Raw genomic sequence first — 25,265 nt, 5'->3', positions numbered from 1 at the left:
GGTGACCAAATTATGGTAAAGTATTAGGGTGTAATGGTGGGTTGGCTACCTGCTGATGTAGACACAAACTGTCTTATATTTACTTTCCCAGAGCTCGTTGGCTGCTGACTCCCTGCTGGTTGTTAGAGGAAGGTCTGACACAAGTGTGCTCAGTTTCACTGGACGACCCGTATGGCTGTGAAACAGAAATACAAAAGAGAGCGTGTACTAGCGGTTGAAAAGCGCTGCGAAAACAGGGCCAATAATGGCGTCCAAATCTTAGGTTGTGGGGACTTTATCAAGGGACTCTAGTGAGGCCTAGTGTGGACGCAGCTTTAAAGTCGATAGATTACGTCACTATAGTAACATATAGCCTAGTCATATTCACATACATGAATTACTCTAGTTAGAAGGTAAAGCCTTAGATTATATAAAAATGCGTTTGTCACTCACCAGGTACAGCGGTTAGTCAACACAAAACACAAAGGAAGAACAAACAACAGCAGACCGGCTGGTCCTTACGAGGTTGTTTGTGACAAGCTACACTAACTATCTAATCAAAGGTGGAAGATGGACAGCAAAGGCGAAGGCTCCTCCCCGCCCCCCCATCCCTCCAGCCAAAGCTGGCAGGAAAGGAAAAAGAACCATGCAGCATGGAAAAACTGCATGGAAATTACGTAGGAAAGAGGAAAGAACTGCCATTACTGCTACCACTAAGCGGGCGATAAAAGCGGACAAGGACACCAGTATTCGAAAGAACTTAACGTTATTACGACAATGAGTAATATCTTAATTGCTGGTTGGATTCAAAACACTTGTCAAATCTATTCTTGAAGGCCGTAACTGTTGTACTATCAACGACATCACAAGGTAGAGAGTTCCAAACATTAACAACTCGATTGAAGAAGTGTTTAGCTTCGTGCGATGAGAATCTTTTACCACTTATCTTCAAATTGTGATTTCTTCTTTTTCTATTTGATCGATCAATTGTAAAGTAATCTTCCGCATTAATATCACTGAATCCTCTAAACATTTTAAACACTTCTATTAGATCGCTTCGCATTCTTCGTTTTGATAGGCTGAATAAATTTACTTCTTTAAGCCTTTGTTCATATGACAAATTTCTCAACCTAGGAATCATCTTTGTTACTCTTCGTTGGACCCGTTCCAATTTTTCTGTCTTTTCTGTAGTAGGGAGACCATAACTGTACATAGTACTCTAGACGGGGTCGAACCAACGAATTATACAGTTTTAATATTACTTTTTCCGATTTATTATTAAAGACTCGTCCGATGAAGCCAACCAATTTGTTTGCAGTTTTAACTACCTCTGAACAATGCTGACCGGGCTTTAAATCGCTTGATATAGTGATTCCAAGATCCTTTTCTTTACTTACTGCAGAAAGTTGTTGGCCATTCATTACGTACCGAACGCGATTGTTATTTTTTCCGATGTGCAACATCTTACATTTGTCAACGTTAAATTTCATTTGCCATTGATTGGCCCAACGTGCAAGTCGATCTAGATCTGATTGTAAAGCGTCTTCGTCGAGTGTCGCAGTTACTTTACTAGCAATTTTTGTGTCATCAGCAAATTTTGATACTTTGCAAGTGAGCCCATATCGATATCATTAACATAAATTAAGAAGATCATGGAGCCAAGTACTGATCCTTGAGGTACGCCGCTTTTGACATCGAGCCAGTTAGATGTAACACCTTTTGAACTACTCCCTGTTTCCGCTCAGAGAGCCAGTCCGCAAGCCAATTGTGAATGTTACCCGAGATAATGTGCGCCAGTAGTTTGCTGAGCAATCGTTGGTGGGGGACCTTATCAAATGCCTTTTGAAAATCCAGATATATGATATCTACTGATCTGCTTTCATCGAACACCTCAAAAATATAGTGAAAAAAATCAAGTAAGTTAGTCAAACACGAACGTTTACTACGGAAGCCATGTTGCGAATTATTTATTATATTATTTTCTTCGAAGAATTTCACCATATTATCGCGAATGATAGTCTCCATTAACTTACAAACAATAGATGTCAGGCTAATTGGTCGATAGTTTCCTGGATGAGACTTGTCCCCCTTTTTGAAAATTGGTGTGACATTTGCTAGTTTCCAATCCGACGGAACTTTTCCAGCTGTTAAAGATTTATTGAATATGATGGAGAGCGGTTTACAAATTTGATGTTTGATTTCTTTTAAGACCCTAGGGGTAATTTTCTCTGGACCAGGAGCTTTGCTTATTTTAATCTTTTCAATTGTGCGTAAAATGTCACTTTCTATGATGAGCACGTTTAACTGGGTTAATGGAGTGAGCGCCAAGTAAATAAAGCGACTTTAAATAAATTAACGATCAATAATCATCGCTTAATATTATAAATAAATACGCTTATTGAAGAAACCATTTAGCAACTTGTATAAAGATAATTTAAGTGAGTAGTGAGGTTTCAAAATGTCTGCAGTCAGTTGTTGCCATAACAACGTTGACCACAATTTTTTTATGTGATCAGTGATAGGAAGTTAGTTTGTGAAGTTCCGATCTCCACAGTCCGATTACCTTTTACAAAGATGATCCAATCTTTGCATTCCGATCGCCAAATGCTGTTCCGATCAGATCGGAAGATCGGACGATCGGACTGATGATGGGATGTGCCCAGCTCTGGTGATTTAGTTCTAAGGGTAAGGTTTTGATAATTGCTCTCAGTCTCCGGAGACCCTGAATGTTAGAAAGTGTGAACAATCTGGTTCTGTTATTCATTATTATTATTTGTTACGTTTCTTTTGTTTTCCTTCAATCTCTCCCAGAGCCTTAGTCCTGCTAATATTATTTGCCGATTATTTAGTGTAACATTTGTGGCCTTAAAGCATTCCTTAAACATCCCTGCCTTGAGTGAGGATGTCATGAGATGGCTGATTTCTTTAAAGATTTTTAGTCGCTCGAATAATTTTTCATTAAAAATCTTAATCCTAATTTACATAACAGCATATGTGACTGCCTCCTAACAGCTATGGGAAGTATCCAGGAATAGGATCAGCCAGCTTCTTTCACGTGTCCTGGAAACTAATGCTCATCACACAGAATGGCTTTCGTCAGTTTGGTGGAGCCACCAAAGTCCTCTCCAACTAGTCAAGCTGTATCAGTCCCAGCTCGTGTTTCAGGGAACTGGTCTTGTGCTAACGGATCTGTGGAGTTGGTGCACTCTGCACTTAGTCAATGTTCAGACTAACTTTAGTGTGCCAGCTGTTTGTCTTTTCACGGAAGACTTCACAAATCTAGTATTTATATGGATGATAATAATGAAGATTTCAACAACATTTATCAAAAAATCTTTCATGCTCCATCTCAAGTTGAATATTTTTTTCTTTTTTTACATTTTATAATGTAATATTGTAGTGCAGCTGACCTGCCTGATGGGCGAGCCTCCTATAACTCACTCTGCGAGGGGGGTGCCTCTTTGGCCGACTGGTTAAGGAGTGGCTCTCCCGTCTCGCTGGTCGCTGGTTCGATCCCCGGCTCCGGCAGAATCTTTCCTTGTCTGGATTAATTTCTCGTGCGTTATGTTGCACACAGAGGTCTTGTGTGAATATAGCAGAAAAAATTCTGGCATTTCACTGGTGGCAAGGCGGTGGGCATCCTCTCCTGTGATTCTGTTTTGTCTCCTAGAAGCGATAACAGGGAGAGTGATGACCCACGCTCTCCGAAGAGTTCATAGAAAATGAGAAAAGTCAACACACAAAAATTAATCTAAATAGGAATGGGGAGCCGTGTAGTGCAGCTGACTTGCCTGATGGGCGAGCTTCCCATAACTCACACTGCGGGGGAGCACCTCTTTGGCCGACTGGTTAAGGAGTGGCTCTCCCGTCTTGCTGATCGCGGGTTTGATCCCAGCGCCGGCAAAACCTTTCCTTGTCTGGATTCATGTCTCGTGTGTTTCGTTACACGCGGTGGTCGTGTTGGAGCATAGTAAAGCGGAAATTCTGGCATTTCACTGGTGGCAGCGGTGGGATATAATCACTCGTAGCACACCAGAAGCACTCTCCCGTGTCAGGAACAGGACTAAATCATGCTTAAAGTTTCCTTGGTTGGGCACTGTCAGATTCCTGACACGTTATTTGAACCAGAATCTGAAATGAATATATTCCGAGCTCCAGGCGGAAGAGCAGATTCATTTTTTTCAGACAACCGATTGAACAGAGTATTGGAGTGGGAACACGACTTTTGTATCTTCTGGCTAGGTGGCAATGATACTGATGTAATACAAACCCCAATACACTCTGCAGCACCATTCAGTGAACAGGAAGATCAAACACACCGTAACCAGCCGAACCTCACACTTCACCCAACCTGAGTTCGTAGAAACCCTCTCGTAAGATGAAGTGCATTGGTCGAGTGCAGGGAGAGGAAGAGAGAGGAGAAACTCATGTCAATCATTAACGGACACCTGGAAGACGTGTAGAACACCCCTATAGCGAACGGGAGACCGTTGCGTTTCCTTAGGGCCAACGTAACACGGGAATGGAACCCGCGACCAGCGAGACGGGAGAGCCTCTCCTTAACCAGTCGGCCAAAGAGGTACCCCCTCGCAGAATGAGTTAAGGGAGGCTCGCCCATCAAGCAAGTCAGCTGCACTACAATATAGTATATTTGTTTCACAGATTTATTTTTTATTTTTTTTTTTTTTTTTAAATTCGAGAGTTGCCTCTGAAGAGCTGCATAAAGATAATTTTGTGTCACTTAAACATTACTTCTTTCCCGTCAGACGACATGGCGGTAAGTCGAGGGTTTTGGTTCGCGTAAGGAAACAGAGCCCAGTAAGGACTGCATTCCCTTCCCTGACAGCCGAGTGGCGGGTGTTGTGATGTTCATGGATTCAGAATAAAGGGTGTCTATGTGATCCATCTTAAAGGCTTTCTGTCAAGATAACATGAATAATGTTAATACAAATGTTTTCCTGCAATCCAGCTCTTTTACAGTTTTAAAGGTTACGTTTGAACGTGCACGAGACGGGCGGTCAAACAGTACGTACTGACCATCCTGCTGGTGACGCACAGCTTTAGGGAAAACATTATGGTCTAATTTTCTGACGTGCCGCAGACGAAGTGTATAGCGGCACATCGGCCCAGGTGGTGCAGCAGCAGCACTACAGCGGCAGCTTCGTGTGTGACTTCAGCGTGTTTTACTACCCCTTTGACGTGCAGCAGTGCAGCGTGTTGGTGCAGCTGGCGTCGCTCAGCAAGCAGCTGGTCATCCTCACTAACGCGAGGTCTTTTGTCGAGTACAACAACAACCGCAACCTACAAATATACGTCGTCAGTCGGTTTTTCGTCACGGAACAGAAGAACTCGAGCAGCACTGAGAACACCATGATAGAGGTAAGCTTATTCTAAAGACGACAATCTGTGTTAATTGTCTTAAAAAGCTTTCAGGGGACAACACGAGTGTATTTACTGCAGGTTATTTGCCTCAGTATAATTTTTTTCATCTGCATGCCCCCCTCCTTCGTCCTCAGTGCGGTACAGTATCCAACCATCTTGTCTGACACATCTACACTGTTTTTGACCTATTCAAACACACTCTTAAGCCCCGTTCACATTGTGCCGACTCTGGGCCACGACTACCCACGACTCTAGGGTAGTCATGTATCGGATATCCGCATCCGCGGAACATCCGCATAATTTTTCACATCCGCATAAATGAAACATCCGCCTACACATTTGTGATGAAATAAACATCCGCATCCGCATCCGCACCACACAAAGAGGATGTTGCGGATATATTGTATTCATTACAGTCATAGACTTAGATATCACAATGCAGACTACCGAGTACAGACCTAGCAATGCTGAAGAAAATGAATTAATGCATGTTAATTTCCTACTAAAATTACACCTTCTATTCATTTCCTATCAAATTTACACAGCCTAATGTGTAAAGAATTTTGCGGAAGGGCAGAAGGAAGGAGATAATTTTGCATAGTAACTATGTAGTATATGTATCATGTAAATTTGTAAAAGTATGTATGTATGTATTGAACTGTGTAACGATATGTACAGTCGTGGGACACAAGTGTTGGCACAGTTTCCAAAATGTTTCGGACGCCGTTAGCGAAAGACGGCAACTATCCAGCAGAGCTACATTCGAGTTATATGTAACGTGTGTGTGTGTGTGTGTGTGTGTGTGTGTAAGGATCAAAGAGTGTGTGGGTGTGAGAGAGATATTATTTAAGGATTTTTCTTACGAAACTGTGACCATCAACTGCACGACGATTATGTTTCTTTAAAAAAATGTTATGAATGCTCTTGTTTGCACTAGTACACGGTCTGTATAAGATTTTCTGCATTCCATAAGCTATAAACTTGCTTGGCTTTGGTCGTCAGTGTGCATTCTGGAGGGAGAGAGAGAGAGAGAGAGAGAGAGAGAGAGAGAGAGAGAGAGAGATTAATTTATCTTAAGAAAAATAAAGTTACTGCAAAATAATAGCCTAGTTTTCTTAAATGCATAATAATAACTAGTATTCGCAAATGCAAAGTAATAGCTTAGTTTCATAACTGTAAATGAATCGCTTAGTATTCTTAAATGCAAAATATTAGCTTTGTAATTCAATTCAGTACATAATAGCCTACCATATTTAGTTTCCTAAATGCGCCGGCTTGCATGGTCGATGACGTCATTGCATAACATTTTCAAGCGAGAGTTAAATGGTGGTATCATTATATATTTTTAGACCATATCAGAATATATGTGCGTTATCAATGTTTTCTTCGTATTTTCTTAGCGAGGACGTTGCAGGAATGAATACAAGTCTAAGGCTCTTCGTCTCATCAGCTCTCCTCCTTTTACTGATAGTCTTCTACCTCTTAAATTCCGTCGCGATGTTGCCTCTCTCTATTTTCTATCGATATTTTCACGTTGACTGCTCTTCTGAACTTGCTAACTGCATGCCTCCCTCCCTCCTGCGGCCTCGCCTCACACGACTTTCTGATCAAGCTCATCCCTATACTGTCCAAACTCCTTATGCAAGAGTTAACCAGCATCTTCACTCTTTCATCCCTCACGCTGGTAAACTCTGGAACGATCTTCCCTTATCTGTCTTTCCTCCTGCCTACGACTTGAACTCTTTTAAGAGGAGGGTATCAGGACACCTCTCCTCCCGAAATTGATTTCTCTTTTTGTCCACTCTACTATATTCAGGAGCAGTAAGTAGCGGGGTTTTTTTCATTATTGTTTTCTTTTCTTTCTTTTTTTACGCCCTTGCACTGTCTCCTCTGCTGTAAAAAAAAAAAAAAAAAAAAAAAATAAAATGTATGGTATAGTAGCGTTGTAAACAACTCTAGCTGTCCTTGACTAAATTTGAACGAAATGTAAAGAGACATTTTCGTCCGAGAATTAAAAAAAACTTGTTATCAGTGTGCACAACTGACAAATCTATATGTAATAAATTATGGAGAGTGTATATGTAGTGACATATCTGAGCATTAGCCTCTTTCCATGCGGTGTATATATTTTAAAGTCGGGGCCGGTGAACGAAACTCAATGGATAGTGTGTCAACACTTGTGTCCCACGATTGTACTATATGTAATATTGCGTAGGTATGAAGGGAAGCAGCCTGGCCGGCAGAGAGAGAGAGAGAGAGAGAGAGAGAGAGTTCCGCGCGTGACCCCGGAGAGAGAGGTCGCACCGCTCCTGCTGCCCCCTGAGCAAGGGCAAGTCAGGTTAAGCCTGTCGGCGTTCCGAGGCGCCCTCGGTATATTGGACCACGACCCCCTCCCCGCTCATCTCTTTGATCTCCAGCTGCACGTCGGACCCTTGTGCAGGGATGTCGCGAGGGGGGGGGGGGGGGGCAAATGTCCCCGGCGCAATACTTTGGGGGCGCCAAAGTGAAGAAGATCAACAAGATTTTTGTTCCGCATACTGGTAACATACAACATGTGTGGCTGAAACTCCTCATAAAGCTTTAAGGGTGTGTTTCCCAGGGGCAGGGGTGGGCCATATATCAGACAGGATTGAGGCGTGTATGGCAAGCGAGGGATCGAACCCTATTGTCTTTCTCAGCTGTGGCGGAAACGACGTTTCTCGTGTGCCAAGCGAGGACCTTCTCAGGCGTTTTAGAGAATTGTTAGGCAGGATACGTGACGCTGGTGGGTCGCCAGTAGTGTGTGGCGTCCTGCCAAGGAGGGGCGTTGGCGATGGATGGCTGTCCAGGGCGATAGCAGTGAACAGCAGACTTGCTGAGCACTGCGGGCGCAATGGGTGGCTGTTCGTCGACAATTGGGACCTCTTCTTTGGCAACGACGCCCTCTACGCCCGTGACGGGATACACTTGACGTTCAAGGGTGTTGAGGCTCTCTCAGACTCCCTTGAGCGAGCACTTGGTACCCTGAGGGATTTTTTAGTATAGGCGAGGGGGGGAGGAGTAATGGGAGCAATGGGAGGAGTAATGGGAGGGGACATCTAGCTCATAATATAACCAGGCAGCTTAGAAGTAATTCTAGGGGAGTAACAGAGGACGGGCTAAGAATCTTCTATACTAACAGCAGGAGCCTCAGAAACAAGATAGACTTACTAAGGGGTGAAGCTTGTTCAGAAAATTTTGACATAATAGCGATCACTGAGACATGGATAGACACTGCTAATAGAAATTTTAGATCAGAATTTGAAATAACGGGTTATCAGATGTTTCACAAAGACAGAAGGGGCAGAAAGGGGGGTGGAGTTGCGCTATATGTTAAAGACTCACTTAAATGTTTAGTTAACAACTCAGTCAAAACTAACATGGATTCAGAATCAGTTTGGGTGGACGTTTACAAAGGAAAAGAAAAACTAACTCTAGGAGTTATATACAGGCCACCCAACCTTAACAGGCAGGACACGAGTATATTACTACAGGAGATTGGCAGGGCGAGTATGAGTAGAAATGTCTGCGTAATGGGGGACTTTAATTATTGGAATATAGACTGGGAAGATCTAGTGGGTGACCTGGAAGCCGAGGACTTTCTTGAAATTATACAAGATAATTTCCTTAAGCAGGTAGTTACTGAGCCTACCAGAGGAGATAACATATTAGACTTAGTCCTAACCAATAATGGGAACTTGCTACGTGAGTTGGAGGTGGGCGGAGAGTTAGGAAATAGTGATCACAGAACGGTTCGTTTTAGCTTAGACTGGGCGGTAACCCGCGAACCAAACCCAGTGTTAGTGCCAGATTTTAGAAGAGCAAACTACGAGGGGCTTCGAAGACATCTTGAAGGGGTAAACTGGGATAATTTAGGGATTCATGAGGGCCAGAACTGCGGATTGGAGAGCCAGGAGAACCAGGTAGAAATGTCTTACAATAATTTAGTTAGAGTAATAGTAGAGGGGCAAGAACAGCATATACCACAGCGAAAACTTAGAAAAGAAAACAATGATCCTAAGTGGATGACTCGTGGACTAAAACACGAGATTGGGTTAAAGAAGGGAATTTATCAGAAAATAAAGAATGGGGAAACACATCTCAGGGGCCGGTACGTCGAACTATCTAGATTAGTTAAGAAAAAACCAGGATAGCAAAAAAGAACTATGAGATCAAAGTAGCAAATGAGGCGAAAAGTAATCCTAAGGGCTTCTTTCAGATGTATAGAACAAAAACACGGGAGAAAATTGGACCGCTGAAAACAAACACAGGGGAGCTAGTAGAAAATTACGAAAATATGAGCACATTGTTGAACGACTACTTCCTTTCAGTATTCACACAGGAGGATCGAACGACTATAACGGAAAGAGTTCAGGTGTACGAGGGCGGGGATGGCGATAAATTGAGGGATATAATCATTACCAGGCAAGTAGTTCAGGATGAGATAGATAAGCTTAAAAAGAACAAGTCGCCAGGTCCTGACGGGATATTTCCGAGGGTATTAAAGGAGTTAGGTGATGTAATCAGTGACCCACTAACCGACATCTTTAAGATTTCGGTAAATACTAACTATGTGCCGAGCCTATGGAAAGTAGCTAATGTGACGCCGATTTTTAAAAAGGGGGACAGGTCAGTTGCTTCAAACTATCGCCCAATTAGCTTAACATCGGTTATAGGGAAGGTGCTGGAGTCCATAATAGCCAGGAACATTCGGGAGCATTTAGAGAAACATAGCTTAATTCATGACTCGCAGCATGGGTTCACAAAAGGTAGGTCATGCCTCACCAATCTCTTGTCCTTCTACAATAAAGTATTTGAGGCGGTTGACAGAGATGAAAATTATGATGTAATCTATCTTGATTTTAGTAAAGCGTTTGACAAAGTTCCTCACCAACGACTGTTGCTTAAATTACAGGCTCACGGAGTAGAGGGTAAAGTTTTGAACTGGGTCAAGGCGTGGCTTAGCAATAGGAAGCAAAGAGTGCAAATCAATGGTAAAAGATCTGACTGGGGATGTGTTACGAGTGGGGTCCCACAAGGTTCGGTATTAGGTCCACTTTTGTTTATTATTTATATCAATGACTTAGATACAGGAATTAGTAGTGATGTTAGTAAATTTGCAGATGATACCAAGATCGGTAGAGTAATTGAGTCGGATCAGGACGCTAGTATTCTCCAAGGTGAACTCAACAGATTATATGACTGGGCGGATAAATGGCAGATGGAGTTCAATGTAGGGAAGTGCAGTATTCTGAGTGTAGGTAGGAACAACCCTTCACATAAGTATTGCTTAAATGACACTCTCATAAGTAGGTCTGGGTGCGAGAGGGATTTAGGGGTCTTAGTGAGCTCTGATCTCCGTCCAAGGGCACAATGCATTCAAGCTAGAAATCGAGCTAATAGGGTACTGGGATTTATTTCAAGGAGCGTAAGCAACAGAAGCCCCGAAGTCTTCCTCAAACTATATTTAGCATTAGTTAGACCTCATCTTGACTATGCGGTTCAGTTCTGGTCACCTTACTACAGAATGGATATCAAAATGTTAGAATCGGTGCAGAGGAGAATGACTAAGATGATTCAGGGGTTGAGAAACTTGCCATACGAGGGAAGACTCAAACAGTTAAACTTGCATTCTCTAGAAAGGCGAAGGGTGCGTGGAGACATGATCGAGGTTTATAAATGGATGAAGGGCTTTAATAAGGGAGACATTCATAAGGTTTTGTTGGTAAGAGAACCGGGTAAGACATGAAGTAACGGGTTTAAACTGGATAAATTCAGATTCAACAGGGACATAGGCAAAAATTGGTTTACTAACAGGGTGGTGGATGAGTGGAATAGGCTTAGCAGTCATGTGGTGAGTGCAAATACAATTGTCACATTCAAAAATAGACTAGATAAATTCATGGACAGCGATATTAGGTGGGGTTAGATACACGGGAGCTTAGGGTCAAAGGAGCTGCCTCGTACAGGCCTACCGGCCTCTTGTAGACTCCTGCGTAAGTGGAATAGGTTCTTATGTAAAATTACAATATGCAGTATTGCGTAACAAAAGTAGCTAACATCTTGCAACAGGTAGGCGGTGGCTGAGAGGTTAGTGTGCGGGCCTAGCATTCACGGCGCCATGGACAACGTCGGTTCGAATCCTCACGCTACCACCTGTGATTTTTCAGTTACTGGCGAGTGGTCTAAGACTATCCACATGCTGTCCAGAAGACCACCCGTCAACCCGGACTCTAGAAGATACCATCCAAGTGAATCAAGAATAAATTCAGGGGAGCAGCATGAGCCAAGCATAACTGGCGCCACTATAAAAAATTGCCTGTGCCATGACGGGCTTGGGACGACCACCAGGCCCAAGAAGAAAGCCTACCGGCGCTACAGGCCGAGAATTAAAAAAAAAAGTTATATTTATTGCATTACCAAAATCATGAACACATCCGCATCCGCATCCATGAGGATGTCATAATTTGATATCCGCATCTGCATCCGCAAAATATGTAAAAATGACATCCGCATACACATCCGCATCCGCGGATCTCTAAAATCTGACATCCGATACATGACTACTCTAGGGTGCACGGGGTCTTGGGTGTTGATATGATAGGGTCGGGTATGTCTTGAAAGAGGTCTTGAGAGTTGCCGAATGCTGCGCCGACGTCGTGACGCGAGTCTGGAGTCGTGAGGGTTAGCACATGCTGGCAACTAGTTGGCCGAATGTCTCAGACAGTCGGCAAGACACCAAGACTCCAATAAAACCTAACCCCCCCTTCTTGGAGCGTGGGAACCAATTTGTCAAATGCAGAATTCGCTGGGTTGTCGTGGCCCAGAGTCGGCACAGTGTGAACGGGGCTTAGGACTCAATGATATCTCCAGAACCGGACTTTTCCCATGTTGTAATTAGGTCTTGGGGATGTTCTGCAACAGTTGATTAAAATAATTAAGTCATTCTGTCTGGCCTAAAAGTTTCGTATTTTCACACTTAAATTTTCCATTGCTTTAACCTTTTTACGGTTTAGTTTTGCTCATTCAGTATAATTCAGTTCCTTTGGCAATACTTTTCTGCTCTTACGCAGTTATCCACTCATTTTCAGCAGGTTTTCACCAAGTGGTCGAATAGAAACTGATAGTTGTACCACAGTTTAGTAGATTTTGAGTCCGATGAATGACAACTGATTCAGCATGTTTGAAATCCGGAACCATATCTGACTTCCCTAAATAGTTAAAAGTTCCAAATTTAATCTTCTGGGGAACATATTTGCTTCCTTACAGTCAAAATGTGCTTTTGCAAGGATATCTTTTCGCGGTTCCAACATGCCTCAGAATAGTATTAGTCTCATTTACAACTAGGCTTGTAAGATGTTTGGAACCTGGAATTATTTCAAGAAGCGGGCGAATCTTGTATAGCCTATTTTTATCTGAAGAGGCTATTTTGTTCAGTTCTGTTGAATCTCAAAAGATGTTGGAACCCAGCTCTTGCCTTGCGTTTGTACACAAATGAATAATCATACCCATCCTTCTTCAACAGCTACAACGATACTTCAAGCTTCCACACCATCCTCATGCACTTGTTGATGTGTATTATTGGGTCACCCTTGATCCCCGTGTTATTGTGTCAGCATGACTAATTTGTAGAGCATATTTGTTTGTTTCCACAACAGTTATGTTTTATACACCATGATGCTTTATAATATGTCCATCTCCGACAGTTTGTGTTATTACTGATATGTCGAGTCGAGAAGAATCTCTAATTTTAGCCTTACTGTGGTATATCCCGAGACTGAAAGCGTGTCTCAAATCGGCCCTTTGTGCTCAACACCCATGAGGATTCTGTAAAGTACTGGGGATGCCTTGCTCTCAAGCTACAAAGGAGTAATGTAGAGGACGCCCGAAGTCAGAGTGGTTTGGGCTCGGAGGAGACGCTCAAGAATCGGGATCTGTTAAGGACTCTGTCACGTAAGACTAGAACTCTGCTGAGGAATGACAAGGAGAGGTAAGTCAGGAGTGTCGCTGTGGATGTCGAGGGTCATTTCAACGCAAATGACCTCCGACCTTACTTTGGACAACTGTACACGGCAGACCCTCCTAGCGTGCAGCTCCCAGTCGCTGAATTTCAAATAGCGGTGATGACCCACCGATGACATAGCCCATTCTCTCCTGAGAGGCTATGGCAAGGTTGAGGGGTGGAATGGCATCACCAGTGTGGAGCTGCTCAAAGCTGGAGGTGGTACCATGATCCGTGGATTGCATGCGGTCTTGACTGCCGTATGATAAATTGGTACTATACTTGCTTACTGGTAGAGGAGGCTGCTTGCCCCCATCTGTGAAGAATAAGAGGTGCGTCAGGACTGTACCAACTACCGCTTCACTACTAAGTTCAGTGTGCCAGGCAAGGTGCTTGCCCGTATATTGCTCATGCGATTTCACAGCCACCTGTTAAAACTGGAAAGTCCTTGTTCACGTCTGGTAAGTCTGCAGACGACGGTATCCTAGCACTGCTCTTACTGGAGGAGCGCCGATGTGCTTCAACAGGGTAATCTTGCCGCCCATGTATTCATCATGAAGACGTGTGATTCAGTGCATCGTGAGGCATTCTGGGATTTTCAAAGCCGTGGGATACTTGCGGGGGTTGTTGGTCTGTTTGCTTGGCTTGAACTCTGGGAGTGAGTGTGTTGTGAAGTGGGGGAGGGAGCTTCTCTCATGTGAACATTAAAGTGAGGCATGAATGCGTTCTTGTCCCACCACTTTTATACAGCAGTACTGACTGGTATTAGTCAGGGTTGAGAAGCAAACTCATTGTGCAACATTTTTAATAAAATCACATAGTGGTGCAGAACAATGGAGGATCACTGACAAGTCTTAAGACGGACTGACTTATCCTTGGACTTGGTTGTGGACTCTCAGCACGAGTATATGGCATTATCTGTACTTGTGCGTGTGCAGAAGGACAAATATTCGGATCTTAGAGTCGCTACGCCCTTTTTGTTACTGTGAGGCATGAACACTAAATAGTAATTTAGTTAGGTGAATTGAATTCTTTGCTAACAAAGGATCATGGGGTATCGCTGAAGTACTTGAGATTACTGATATCGGCGATATCTCCGTGAAACTGAATATAGGATTATCAGCGCAGACCGTGAACCCCAAACAAAGGGATTTCTGGCATAAAAGGAGTAATCATTCCAGGGAAAACCTAAAAAGTACACCATCAGGTTTTCCCACCAATCTAAAGCATATTGCCAGAAACAATACTTCCTCGGTTGGTTCAGGGGCTGTACAGGAGCGACAGGACCGAGCTCTCATACTTCCCAAGGTTGAACCTAACTTACTTACCTTGTTAACCGCCCCCATAAAGGTCGTGGATCTGTCACCAGCAGAGGCGGAGGCCAACGCTGCCCTGGTGAGAGGGCGAGGGAGGGAGCAGGCTTAGGAAACACCATCATAGAATGAAGGCAATTTTAAAAGTAGTGTATTGAGACGTATCAAAGGCATAAATATATTACTTGATATTATATAGATTTTTCTTCTTCCTTGGGCAGGTTGGCTACACGTTGACGCGAAGGTTCACCCTCATCGCTCTCTCCCTCTACCTCCCGTCCCTCATTGTTCTCACCATTGGCTACGGGACGCTCTTCGTCAGGGTCCAGCAGCTTGAGGTACTTTCGTAGTTGTTACTTACTCTATTCCGGGTTGCATGGACTTCACCTAAAATCTCTGTTTACATGGGATTTCTCTTTGGATTATGGTTCAGGTTATCTTTTCTATCTAAACAACAAAACAGTCTTCACATAATTAGCGATGACTCCAGGAAGGGGGCGGGGCTGACGGGACACGTTGTCTGGCGTCAGTAATAGCTGGGCAGCAGTTACCAAATATTACTAAAACAAAGATGAAGACGGGCTCCATTCAGACATAACTTTTCAAATTAGTATAGTCAAAGGCCATTCATCTTAGAATCTTTTTTTCCTCTTAAGCTTCTTGAATTCCGCTGTATTGTTTCTTCCCTATCTCTTGTCGCAGTCTGCAAACTATCCTCTGATCTTGCTTACCTCACAATCTGATCCTTCCCCGGATCCACTGCACAAGATCTTCCACTCGAGCTCATGCTTATGCTACCCAAGTTACCAGTGCAAGATTCAATAGAACCCTTCTGAGGAGGGATAATGGGAGGTATGTTAGAGATCTTGCTGAGGATGTCGTTAGTTGTCTAAATGGAGAATGCATATCATGTGTGGGGGGAGCTCCACTCACACAGCTCTCCTTGACAGAGTGGAGACAAAGGCTCTTCGTCTCATCAGCTCTCCTCCTCATACTGATAGCCTTTTACCTCTCAAATTTCGCCGCCATGTTGCCTCTCTTTCTATCTTCTATCGATATTTTCATGCTGACTGCTCTTCTGAACTTGCTAACTGCATGCCTCCCCCCCCTCCCGCGGCCCCGCTGCACACGACTTTCTACTCATGCTCATCCCTATACTGTCCAAACCCCTTATGCAAGAGTCAACCAGCATCTTCACTCTTTCATCCCTCACGCTAGTAAATTCTGGGACAATCTTCCTTCATCTGTATTTCCTCCTGCCTACGACTTGAACTCTTTCAAGAGGAGGGTATCAGGACACCTCTCCTCCCGAAATTGACCTCTCCTTTTGGACACTCCTTTGACTTCTATTCAGGAGCAGTAAGTAGCGGGTTTTTTTATATATTTTTCTTTACGCCCTTGAACTGTCTCCTTAGCTGTAAAAAAAAAAAAAAAAAAAAACGACCGAACGATGAAGCCATGATCCATGGGTTGCATGCCGTGTGGCAGTCCGGTGTCATTCCTCTTGACTGGAAAATGGGGTTGTTTATCCCCATCTGGAAAAGGAAAGGGAACTGTAAGAATTACCTTGGAATTACACCGCTCAGTGGGCCGGCAAAGCGTTCGCTCACTTGCTGAATATATGAATTCGATCTAATCTCCTAAAAGTTTCAATGATCTGAGCAATCAAGGGAAGTCAACAGTTGACCGGATCCGAGCACTTCGCGTTCTTGTGGAACGTCGACGTGTTTCGACAGGGGCTGCTCGCAGCCTATGGGGATCTCAAGGTGGCATTTGACTCAGTGCATCGTGAGGCAGTATGTGGATCAGTTGGATTCTTGCAAGGATTGCTGACCTGATGACTGGCCATTACTCTGGGACTGAGAGTGCTGTAAAGTGTGGGGAAAGCGTTTCCGGATTTTACCCTGTTGATTCATGAATGCGGCACTGGTGCGTCCTGGAGCCATCACTCAACACTTGCATGGACTGGGTATTAGGCACAGCTGTTATTCAAAGTCGTTGCGAAGCAGCTGACGGCAATACGAAGCTCACTGACCTTATTTTCGCTGATGTTGCTGTACTTCTCGCGGAATAGCTGGAGGTCCTGGTGATTTTTTTTTTTTTTTACAGCACAGAGAGCATCTCAAGGACAACAAAAAGAAAATGTAAAAAAAAGCCCACAACTGTTACTCCCGCAAAACTAAAAGTATAAAGTGGCCAAAAGAAAGGTCAGTTTCGGGTGGAGAGGTGTCTTGACACTTTTCTTGAAAGAGGTCAAGTCATAGGCAAGAGGAAATACAGAAGAAGGAAGGCTCTCCCAGAGTTTACTAGTAAAGTGGATGAAAGAATGGAGATGCTGGTTAATCCTTGCATAAGGGGTTTGGACAGTATAGGGATGAGCTTGAATAGAAAGTCGTGTGCAGCGGAGCCGCGGGAGGGGAGAGGCATGCAGTTAACAAGTTCAGAAGAGCAGTCAGCATAAAAATATCGATAGAAGATAGAAAGAGATGCAACATGGCGGCGGAATTTAAAAGGTAGAGGACTGTCAGTATGAGGAGGGGAGCTGATGAGACGAAGAGCCTTAGACTCCACTCTGTCCAAGGGAACTGTGTGAATGGAGCCCCCCCACACGTGTGATGCATACTCCATACGAGAGCGGACAAGGCCTTTATACATGGAAAGCATCTGTGCCGGGGAAAATGACTGGCGGAAACGATACAGAACGCCCAACCTCGAGGAAGTTGATTTAGTGAGAGAAAAGATGTGAAGCTTCCAGTTCAGGTTGTGAATTAAGGATAGACCGAGGATGTTACGTATAGAAGAAGGTGACAGCTGAGTGTTGTCGAAGAATAGGGGATAGGTGTTTGGAAGATTGTGTCGAATTAATAGGTGGAGATATTGTGTCTTTTACCCCAATTGGAAATGTTAGCAAGGTCTGAAGTTGGGCGTTCTGCTGCCTCCAACCTGGAGTCTTGTAATTCCTGTTGAGTGGGTCTTCTGTTGAAAGAAGTTGAATAATGCAAAGTAAAGTCGTCAGCGTATGAGTGAATAGGACAGTTTGTTATGAAAGTAAGATCATTGATGAATAACGGGAAGAGATTGGGTGATAGGACAGAGCCCTGTGGGACATCACTGTTGATAGGTTTAAGGGAAGAACAGTGACCGTCTACCACAGCAGAGCTAGAACACCCGGAAAGGAAAATGGAGATAAAGGAAAAGAAAGAAGGACAGAATCCGTATGAGAGCAGTTTAGAAAGCAAAGAGTAGTGCCAGACTCTATCGAAAACTTGCGATATGTCTAGAAGAGTAGAACGCCCCTTGCGGAACCCATACTGGCGATCAGATAGAAGGTCAGAAGTGGAAAGATCTTTTGAATCTTTCGGTTAAGGATTGATTCAAAAGTTTTAGATAGACAGGAAAGTAAAGCTATAGGGCGGTAGTTTGAGGGATTGGAGCGGTCACCCTTCTTAGGCACAGGCTGTTTGTAGGCGTACTTCCAGCAGAAAGGAAAGGTAGGTGTTGATTGGCAGAGGCGAAAGTGTTTGACCAAGCAGGGTGTCAGCACTGAAGCTCAGTTTTTAAGGACAATAGGAGGCGCTCCATCAGGTCCATAAGCCTTCTGAGAATTGTAGCCAGAGAGGACATAGAAAACGTCATACTTAAGAATCTTAATAACAGGCATAAAGGAGTCAGAGGGAGGATGAGACGGAGGAAAAGCCCAGAATCTTCCAGAGTGGAGTTTTTACAGAAAATTTGAAAGAAGAGTTCAGCCTTAGAGATAGATGAGACGGTGGTGCTGCCGTCAGAGTTAATGAGAGGAGGGAAAGATGAAGAAGTGAAATTGGATTGCTCTCGTGAGTGCTGCTTGAGGAGAAGCCACTGGTACTGAAGGTCTCCTGGCCATAACCAAGGTCCAGGCATTTGGGGGCTTGCTGGATGGAGAGTTTAGTCTGTTCCTGCATGTGGTTAGGACACAGGGGCCACAAAAAGTTTCACATACGTTAGGGAAGGAGTCGGGGATGGGTAAGTGGAGGTGACCAAAGGGGACGCCCATATAACTCGTGGCTGGGGCAAGTTTATTGATCCTGCTGAAAAGGGCTTGGAATGGAAAGGGTAGCTGCATGTCGGCTTGCTCTGGGGACCGTCGGGAGTGGCGGCTGTGGGCGAGTGAAGTAATGCGCCGCCTGACATAGATTCCCTGTTAGTTAGTTAGTTCATTTTTTTATCTTTTTTACTGTTGAACTCTGGAACATTTCCTTAATCCATGCTTCCTCTTTCCTACGACAAACCTAGGAGTCTAAGGCTGGGTTCACACGAGACACTTTTTAGTGATCAGTGGCCTCCACAAAAAGTGGCCACCACAAAAAATGGTCGCCACGAAAAATAGTGAGTAGGTGCACCCTGCACACGAGCCACTGGGTGGCGGCCACTAATGAGGTCAGTACCAATTTACCAAGATCTTGGTCAGTATGTGGCGTTATGGATATCGTAGAGGTAACAGCTGTCTGTGTTCTCTCGTTCCACACATTATCTACAGAGCTAAAAGAGCACCCTTATAAATTTTTATGACTACTTTAGGAAGTCACAGGACAGCTTTGATCATCTTGCGACAGTAATTGGTCCACGTATAACACGGCAGGACACCAGCATGAGGAAGTATGTGCCAGTAAAAGAGAAACTTGCGGTAATTTTAATGTAAGGCTGAACATGAAGAATATAAAGGCACATCAGATGTAATCTATTGACATAATTCAGCAGTCTTTGCGGTTACATTACATTTCCACTTTCTACTTCCGGGTAAATAAAACTACCACATTCAGTAATTAATCCATATCTTAATCATTTAATATGCAAAACTGTGAAACGAAATGAAACATTAATTCTAAAAGCAATAAGAGCTTATCCATCATATCCTGAACACAAGTTATGCGTGAAGGTCAAGGTCATACTTATACATCATTATAAGTTAAAATTCAAAATGGCCAGTGTCAAGACAGAGGGAAAGCGGCGGGTGGCAGGGTGGTGGACACCGATAGTGGCTCGTGTGCACGCTGCCATTTGAAACAACGGTATCTATCGCTGGCCACTGTGACCTGCAGGCCACAGTGGCGTGGTCGGGAAAATGGCTCCGCCCGCCACAACTCGCCACTGTTTTGTGCCGACCACAAAAAAGTGGCCCGTGTGCATGCACCCATAGAGATGTGTGTGTTCTATTTTGACCATTATTTTGTGGCGGCCACTGACCACTAAAAAGTGGCTCGTGTGAATCCAGCCTAAGACACCTCCCTAATCAAAATTTGAAAATATTTTATCGTCTTTAGTCTCTGTAGGAGCAGGGAGTTGCTGATTTTTAAGATACTTTTCCTCCTTGGCCTGCCTCATTTGTCTGTAAAATAAGTAATTGTCTGAGTCTGACAGTTCCGAGATGTGATTTTTATTCGGCGCCATATAACCAGTGCAGTTGCGGTGCCATGATTCTAGTGTAATCAATCAGTCCGATATGTGATTCTAGTCTGTTCTCCACTCAGGTTCGCTTGGCGGTCAGCCTCACAACACTACTCGTCCTGTACACCTTCTTCAACCAAACCTCCTCATCGCTGCCTCAAACCGCCTACGTCAAAATGGTCGACGCATGGTTCTTCTTCTGCACCATCCTGCTCTTCTGCATCATCATGGCACACATCTACGTGGAGAGGATGAACACCTCGCCCGTGGAGCCTTTGGGGCAGCGCGGCAATGGTGCATGGCAGACAGCAGCGACGCATAAGAGGCGTCGTATGTTGCCGGAAACTTTCCTCACGGTGCTCCGGACTTACGTGTGTCCCGCCGTGGTGACACTGTTCTTCATTGTGTATGGTTCCATTATGTTCGCGTAGCCTCGACAAGTTAAGAACGCTGACCCGGCCGTCGACAAGCCATCCCAGTCACACCAGTTATCGTTCTGTGGTGCTCATATTTCTCACGGTTTACTTTCATTGAATATTAGCGTAGCATCACGAACACTGACTTATCTCATTGCCATCTCAGTGACCAATTTATCTAACTGACAAACTCTTCATCCACCCTTGCAAAGAATTGATTTACTATATACAAATGACATTTGACAATATTACTCATTGCTTACTCTCCTAGAGTGTGCATCACCAAAGTTTTGGCAGAGTTAATGGTTACTTCGTGGTGAGCTTCAGCTTGTTGATTGTGTCTTGAAGCTCGCTGGTCAGGGTTAGCACTGTTAACGTCGACACCAATGGTGGAGTCGTCGACGTACTACCAACGTACTTACAATGTCAACTTAAACCGATCTACTAAGTGAAGCATCTAAGTGTAAAAAAAATACCAAAGAGGACCTAGAAAGCGATGCAAAGCGGAACAGGTCAAAAGAAGAAGGAGTGATGATATTCTAGTTATATACATACATACGTCATCATTTACTTTTATAAAAATATAAATAAACTTGGTTAGGGCAGATCCCGACAAGCAGTAGACAAAAGACACGGTACCTTGTCGAAATTCATCCACCCTATGTATGTAAACAAAGCCTGGACAAACCAAATTAGGGGTACGAGACTTACCGCCACACGGGCCTTCCGAAAATGGGTGATTCCACTTGGCAGGCAAGGAAGGCAGGAAACCGTTGGTGATAGTTTCCACATACGTTTGTACACCAATGGCGAGATGCAGCGATAACATTGCTAAAAAAACCTTGCTAACACTAACAGAGCTGTTACTCGACAACCTTGCTAAACTCGGGATTCAGAAACGAGGCATAGCAACGTTGTTAATACCTTGCTATGACGGAAAGGCAACTGATTGGCGGGGAGTTAACAACCAATCACAGTGAGTTTTGCAGAGAGCTGCGTCAATCACAAGGCTGTCTCGTCCCAGCTGTGTTTACATTGTCTCGCCCTCGGAGGAAGAATACAAGGAAAGGGCATGACATCACAGAAGGCCAAAAGACTGCAGTCATGCCGTCTCCTTGTAGTCTTCCTCCAAACTCCATGCCATCCCTTGTAGTGCCATCCAGCGGGCTGTGGTGGATAACCCTACAATGGGTATACCCTATTTATGTTACAAGAAATAAATTATACCAATTGGTTGGGATAAATTGTTGTTCTTCCACACACATAAAATGGTAATTTTCGGTCTTTCACCAGTGTCTACTCCGGACGAAACTATTTTCTTCTGGTAGTTTCAGCTTCTTTTGAATTCGACCCCCCTGAGTGTTACGCTCTCCCTCCCAGCCTCACATTGCCTCCCGAGGCGCCCGCCAAAAGCCCACTAAGTTTAAAAAATCGCTGTCAGTTGTAGCTGCGTGTGTGGAGGATGACTTGAACCCCTTCTCCCCACCGTTGCCAGATTATCGTACTCAGAGCCTCGTATTTACCGGGTTTTGAGCCATGCCCGTAACTATTGCAAAAAACGCAACAATAATTAACCATTTTAACGATAACTATATATGAAGGCAGTTATTGGGGTCGAGGAGGCAGTTTTGGAGTTGGGAATTGGCAATCATAGGAGGCTGAGTACGACAGTCTGGCACCGTTGGGCCGCCGCCGCCTCCTCCCTCCCGGAAGGCAAGAAATTAATTAATTAAACTGCCCCAACTCTTGTTATTTACTCGTGTTTGCGTATGACATACCAAAGTATTATATAGATATGCTTTCTATACTCCCGAGTTGTTTTAAGTTTAAAAAACGTGAAGGTATGAAACCTTGCTAGAATAACAACTGCCCCGAGGCAGTTGTTATTCTAGCAACCTCGTGACGTCACCGTTTGGCTCTCTGCATGCCGAAAACATTGCTATTTCTCAGACCAACGTTGCTAATCGGTTAGCAAGGTTGCTAACAGCTCTCTGAATCACGGCCCAAATCTACCCTGTATGTGATGTAAATCACCCGTTCCATAGTGGCTGATCCAACCCCTTATGTTTACAGTCTGGTGGCCACTCCTTTCTTCATAAACATTCTGGCTGTCGTAACTGGAACCTACATAACCTCAAGTTTCTTAAGCCCGGTCCACACGGGCTCACTCCGCCGCAGACACAGACAAAAGCGGAGTCCAGAGAATATACCGGGTCTAATCACGGGACAACAAAAATTCAAACGGACTGCGCATGCAATGACGTCACTAGGTGCCGGCGAGTGTCCACGGGGTCCAAGGGTGTGTTGCCCGGCCAGTCTCTGCTTTAATGCATATCTTTGTGATTTTTTTCTGTGGTAATTAAAGGTTTTCCAACATTAATGTCTTATAAACATCATCAAATTAGACATAAAAAAAGAGGAAATAAATATAATATAGTATAAGGAGAGGGAGAAATGTTCACATAAAAATCATATAAATACATTGACAGTCGTAACACTGTAGACTCCTATAATTTTGATTTGTCACCGTTTCTAAACATCTCTTTTTGGCATTCATAACGCTGTCGTTACAATTACTATATTCACCAAGCCGATCCTCCATCCTGATACTAGGCAACTCAGTCACCTGGTACCTGGCAACTACGAGTGAGGGGGGCTACTACAACTCTGTTATAGTGGACACTATTAACAAAAGGGCATAGAAAAGCAAAGTCAAGGGAAGAAAAGAACAGAAAAACACCTTGGTTCAGGGTGAAATGTATAAGTGTGCACTGTGAAGTGACTAAGGGCATGGTGTGAAGTATAGAAGTGTTGAGAAGGAGGACATAAGAAGCGCGGGACACACTCGCCCGTACTTGTATGACTCATCGGCAATGAATCCATCAAGCTGTCAGGCCTTAATATTATCGAGACGGCAATGGTTCAGGCCGCCCACGGCGTTTAGTAATGCCTCATTGTGTTGTGGTTGGGTGCAACAGTAGCAATCGCTGGATTACTTACATTATTAGTGTGGTAATATGCTGCAAGAGAGAGAGAGAAAGAGAGAGAGAGAGAGAGAGGGGGGAAGCCCGAGGGAGGGGGATGGGTAAGAGCCATGGCACCTCGGGACGTCACAGCCACAGTTGCCCTGCCCCATCGGCTTCAAGCTCCGCCTGAGGAGACCCTTTCTTTCTCTGGACCCTAGACGAAAGGGAGGATATTGTCCGCCCACCGCTCGCTCCCTCGCCTGTCTCGATACTGTCTGTGGATGCAACGAGCAGCATCTGTCCGTGTGGACTGGGCTTTGGATAATAAAAATTATCGTGACAAAATGAACGTTGTTTTAAGTATTCTTCAAGCATTTGTTACTCAGTTTTACTAGTTTGAACGTAAACTATAATCAGCGAGTATTGTTGCGCCTCCAACAGTGAAGGTGTCCACGAGAGGTAGACCGAACGGTTTTCTCATCTGTTCGGATTACACGCTCCCAAAAATCATTCCCTTCGTTTGCGTAATCTCTGGCGAACTGGAGCCTTCCATCTCGAGGCTGCTAGGCGAGGCGTTCCTCTGTGCTGCAGGCCCACCTCGTGAGGGCGCCTCCACACTGTCCACACCTCCTTGGTCCACACACTGGCATGAAGGTGCAGGGCGTCACGGATGGCCACTGCGTTAGTATGTGGGTTTATTTCTGCAACAGCGGTAATATCACGGTCCTCGGCAGGTGTGGTGCGGCGTGGTGCTCTTCCCCTGGTACATCAGCCAGATTGTCACTTTCTTGCCACCTGTGGTAACAGCATCTACTATATACAGTATACATCACAAGAATTGTAACCAAAAGAAATTTCATATGCTGAGGGAATTACACCAACATTCATGAAAAATGTCGAAGCTTATTGTGGCATTGGGCGTCCACGGTATTACTCTCAATACATGCACATTTTTTTTTTACAACAAAGGAGACAACTCAAGGGCACATCAAAAGGAAACAATAATAAAAAAAAGCCCAACATTCGCTGCTCCAATAAAAAGAATCAAAAGAGGTGGCCGAAAGAGAGGTCAATTTCGGGAGGAGAGGTGTCCTGATACCCTCCTCTTGAAAGAGTTCAAGTCGTCGACAGGAGGAAATACAGATGAAGGAAGATTGTTCAAGAGTTTACCAGCGTGAGGGATGAAAGAGTGAAGATGCAGGTTAAGTCTTGCTTGGACAGTATAGGGATGAGCATGAGCAGAAAGTCGTGTGCAGCGGGGCCGCGGGAGGGGGGGAGGCATGCAGTTAGCAAGCTCAGAAGAGCAGTCAGCGTGAAAATAGCGATAGAAGATAGAAAGACAGGCAACATCACGACGGAATTTTAGAGGTAGAAGACTATCAGTTGGAGGAGGAGAGCTGATGAGACGAAGAGTCTTAGATTCCACTCTCTCCAGAAGAGCTGTGTGAGTGAAGCCCCCCCACACGTGAGATGCATACTCCATACGAGGGCGGACAAGGCCCCTGTATATGGATAGCAACTGTGCGGGGGAGAAGAAATTTAGGAGACGATACAGAACGCCTAACTTCGAGGAAGCTAATTTAGCGAGAGAGGAGATATGAAGTTTCCAGTTGAGATTTTGAGTTAAGGATAGACCGAGGATATTTAGTGTTGAAGAAGGTGACAGCTGAGTGTTGTCGAAGAATAGGGGATAGGTCTTTGGAAGATTGTGTCGAGTTGATAGGTAGAGAAATTAAGTTTTTGAGGCATTGAAGGACACAAGGTT

The 25,265-nt window shown here is 44.3% G+C and overlaps 2 protein-coding genes across 2 annotated transcripts in view; one reads left to right on the top strand and one right to left on the bottom strand.

The window, feature by feature from the left end:
- The first annotated feature begins 4,996 nt into the window (after positions 1-4,996).
- On the top strand, positions 4,997-20,821 carry LOC126989382 (gamma-aminobutyric acid receptor subunit rho-3-like). Its single transcript, XM_050847990.1, has 3 exons — positions 4,997-5,358; positions 14,916-15,032; positions 20,202-20,821. Exons 1-3 carry the CDS (start codon positions 5,350-5,352, stop codon positions 20,547-20,549), a joined length of 474 nt encoding a protein of 157 aa, XP_050703947.1. The 5' UTR covers positions 4,997-5,349; the 3' UTR covers positions 20,550-20,821.
- Positions 20,822-24,007: 3,186 nt separating this feature from the next.
- The window catches only part of LOC126986876 (keratin-associated protein 5-3-like), a 43,887-nt gene continuing 42,629 nt past the window's right edge, over positions 24,008-25,265 (bottom strand). Inside the window, exon 6 of the mRNA XM_050843349.1 lies at positions 24,008-24,201. Coding sequence (XP_050699306.1) covers positions 24,008-24,201 — 194 coding nt within the window. The remainder of the gene's footprint in view (positions 24,202-25,265) is intronic.

This window comes from Eriocheir sinensis, chromosome 6 (genome assembly GCF_024679095.1).
Source record: "Eriocheir sinensis breed Jianghai 21 chromosome 6, ASM2467909v1, whole genome shotgun sequence".
NCBI classification, from domain to species: Eukaryota; Metazoa; Arthropoda; class Malacostraca; order Decapoda; family Varunidae; genus Eriocheir; species Eriocheir sinensis.
The sequence above is the reverse complement of the archived record's forward strand: the minus strand, read 5'-3'. Positions and strand labels throughout refer to the sequence as shown.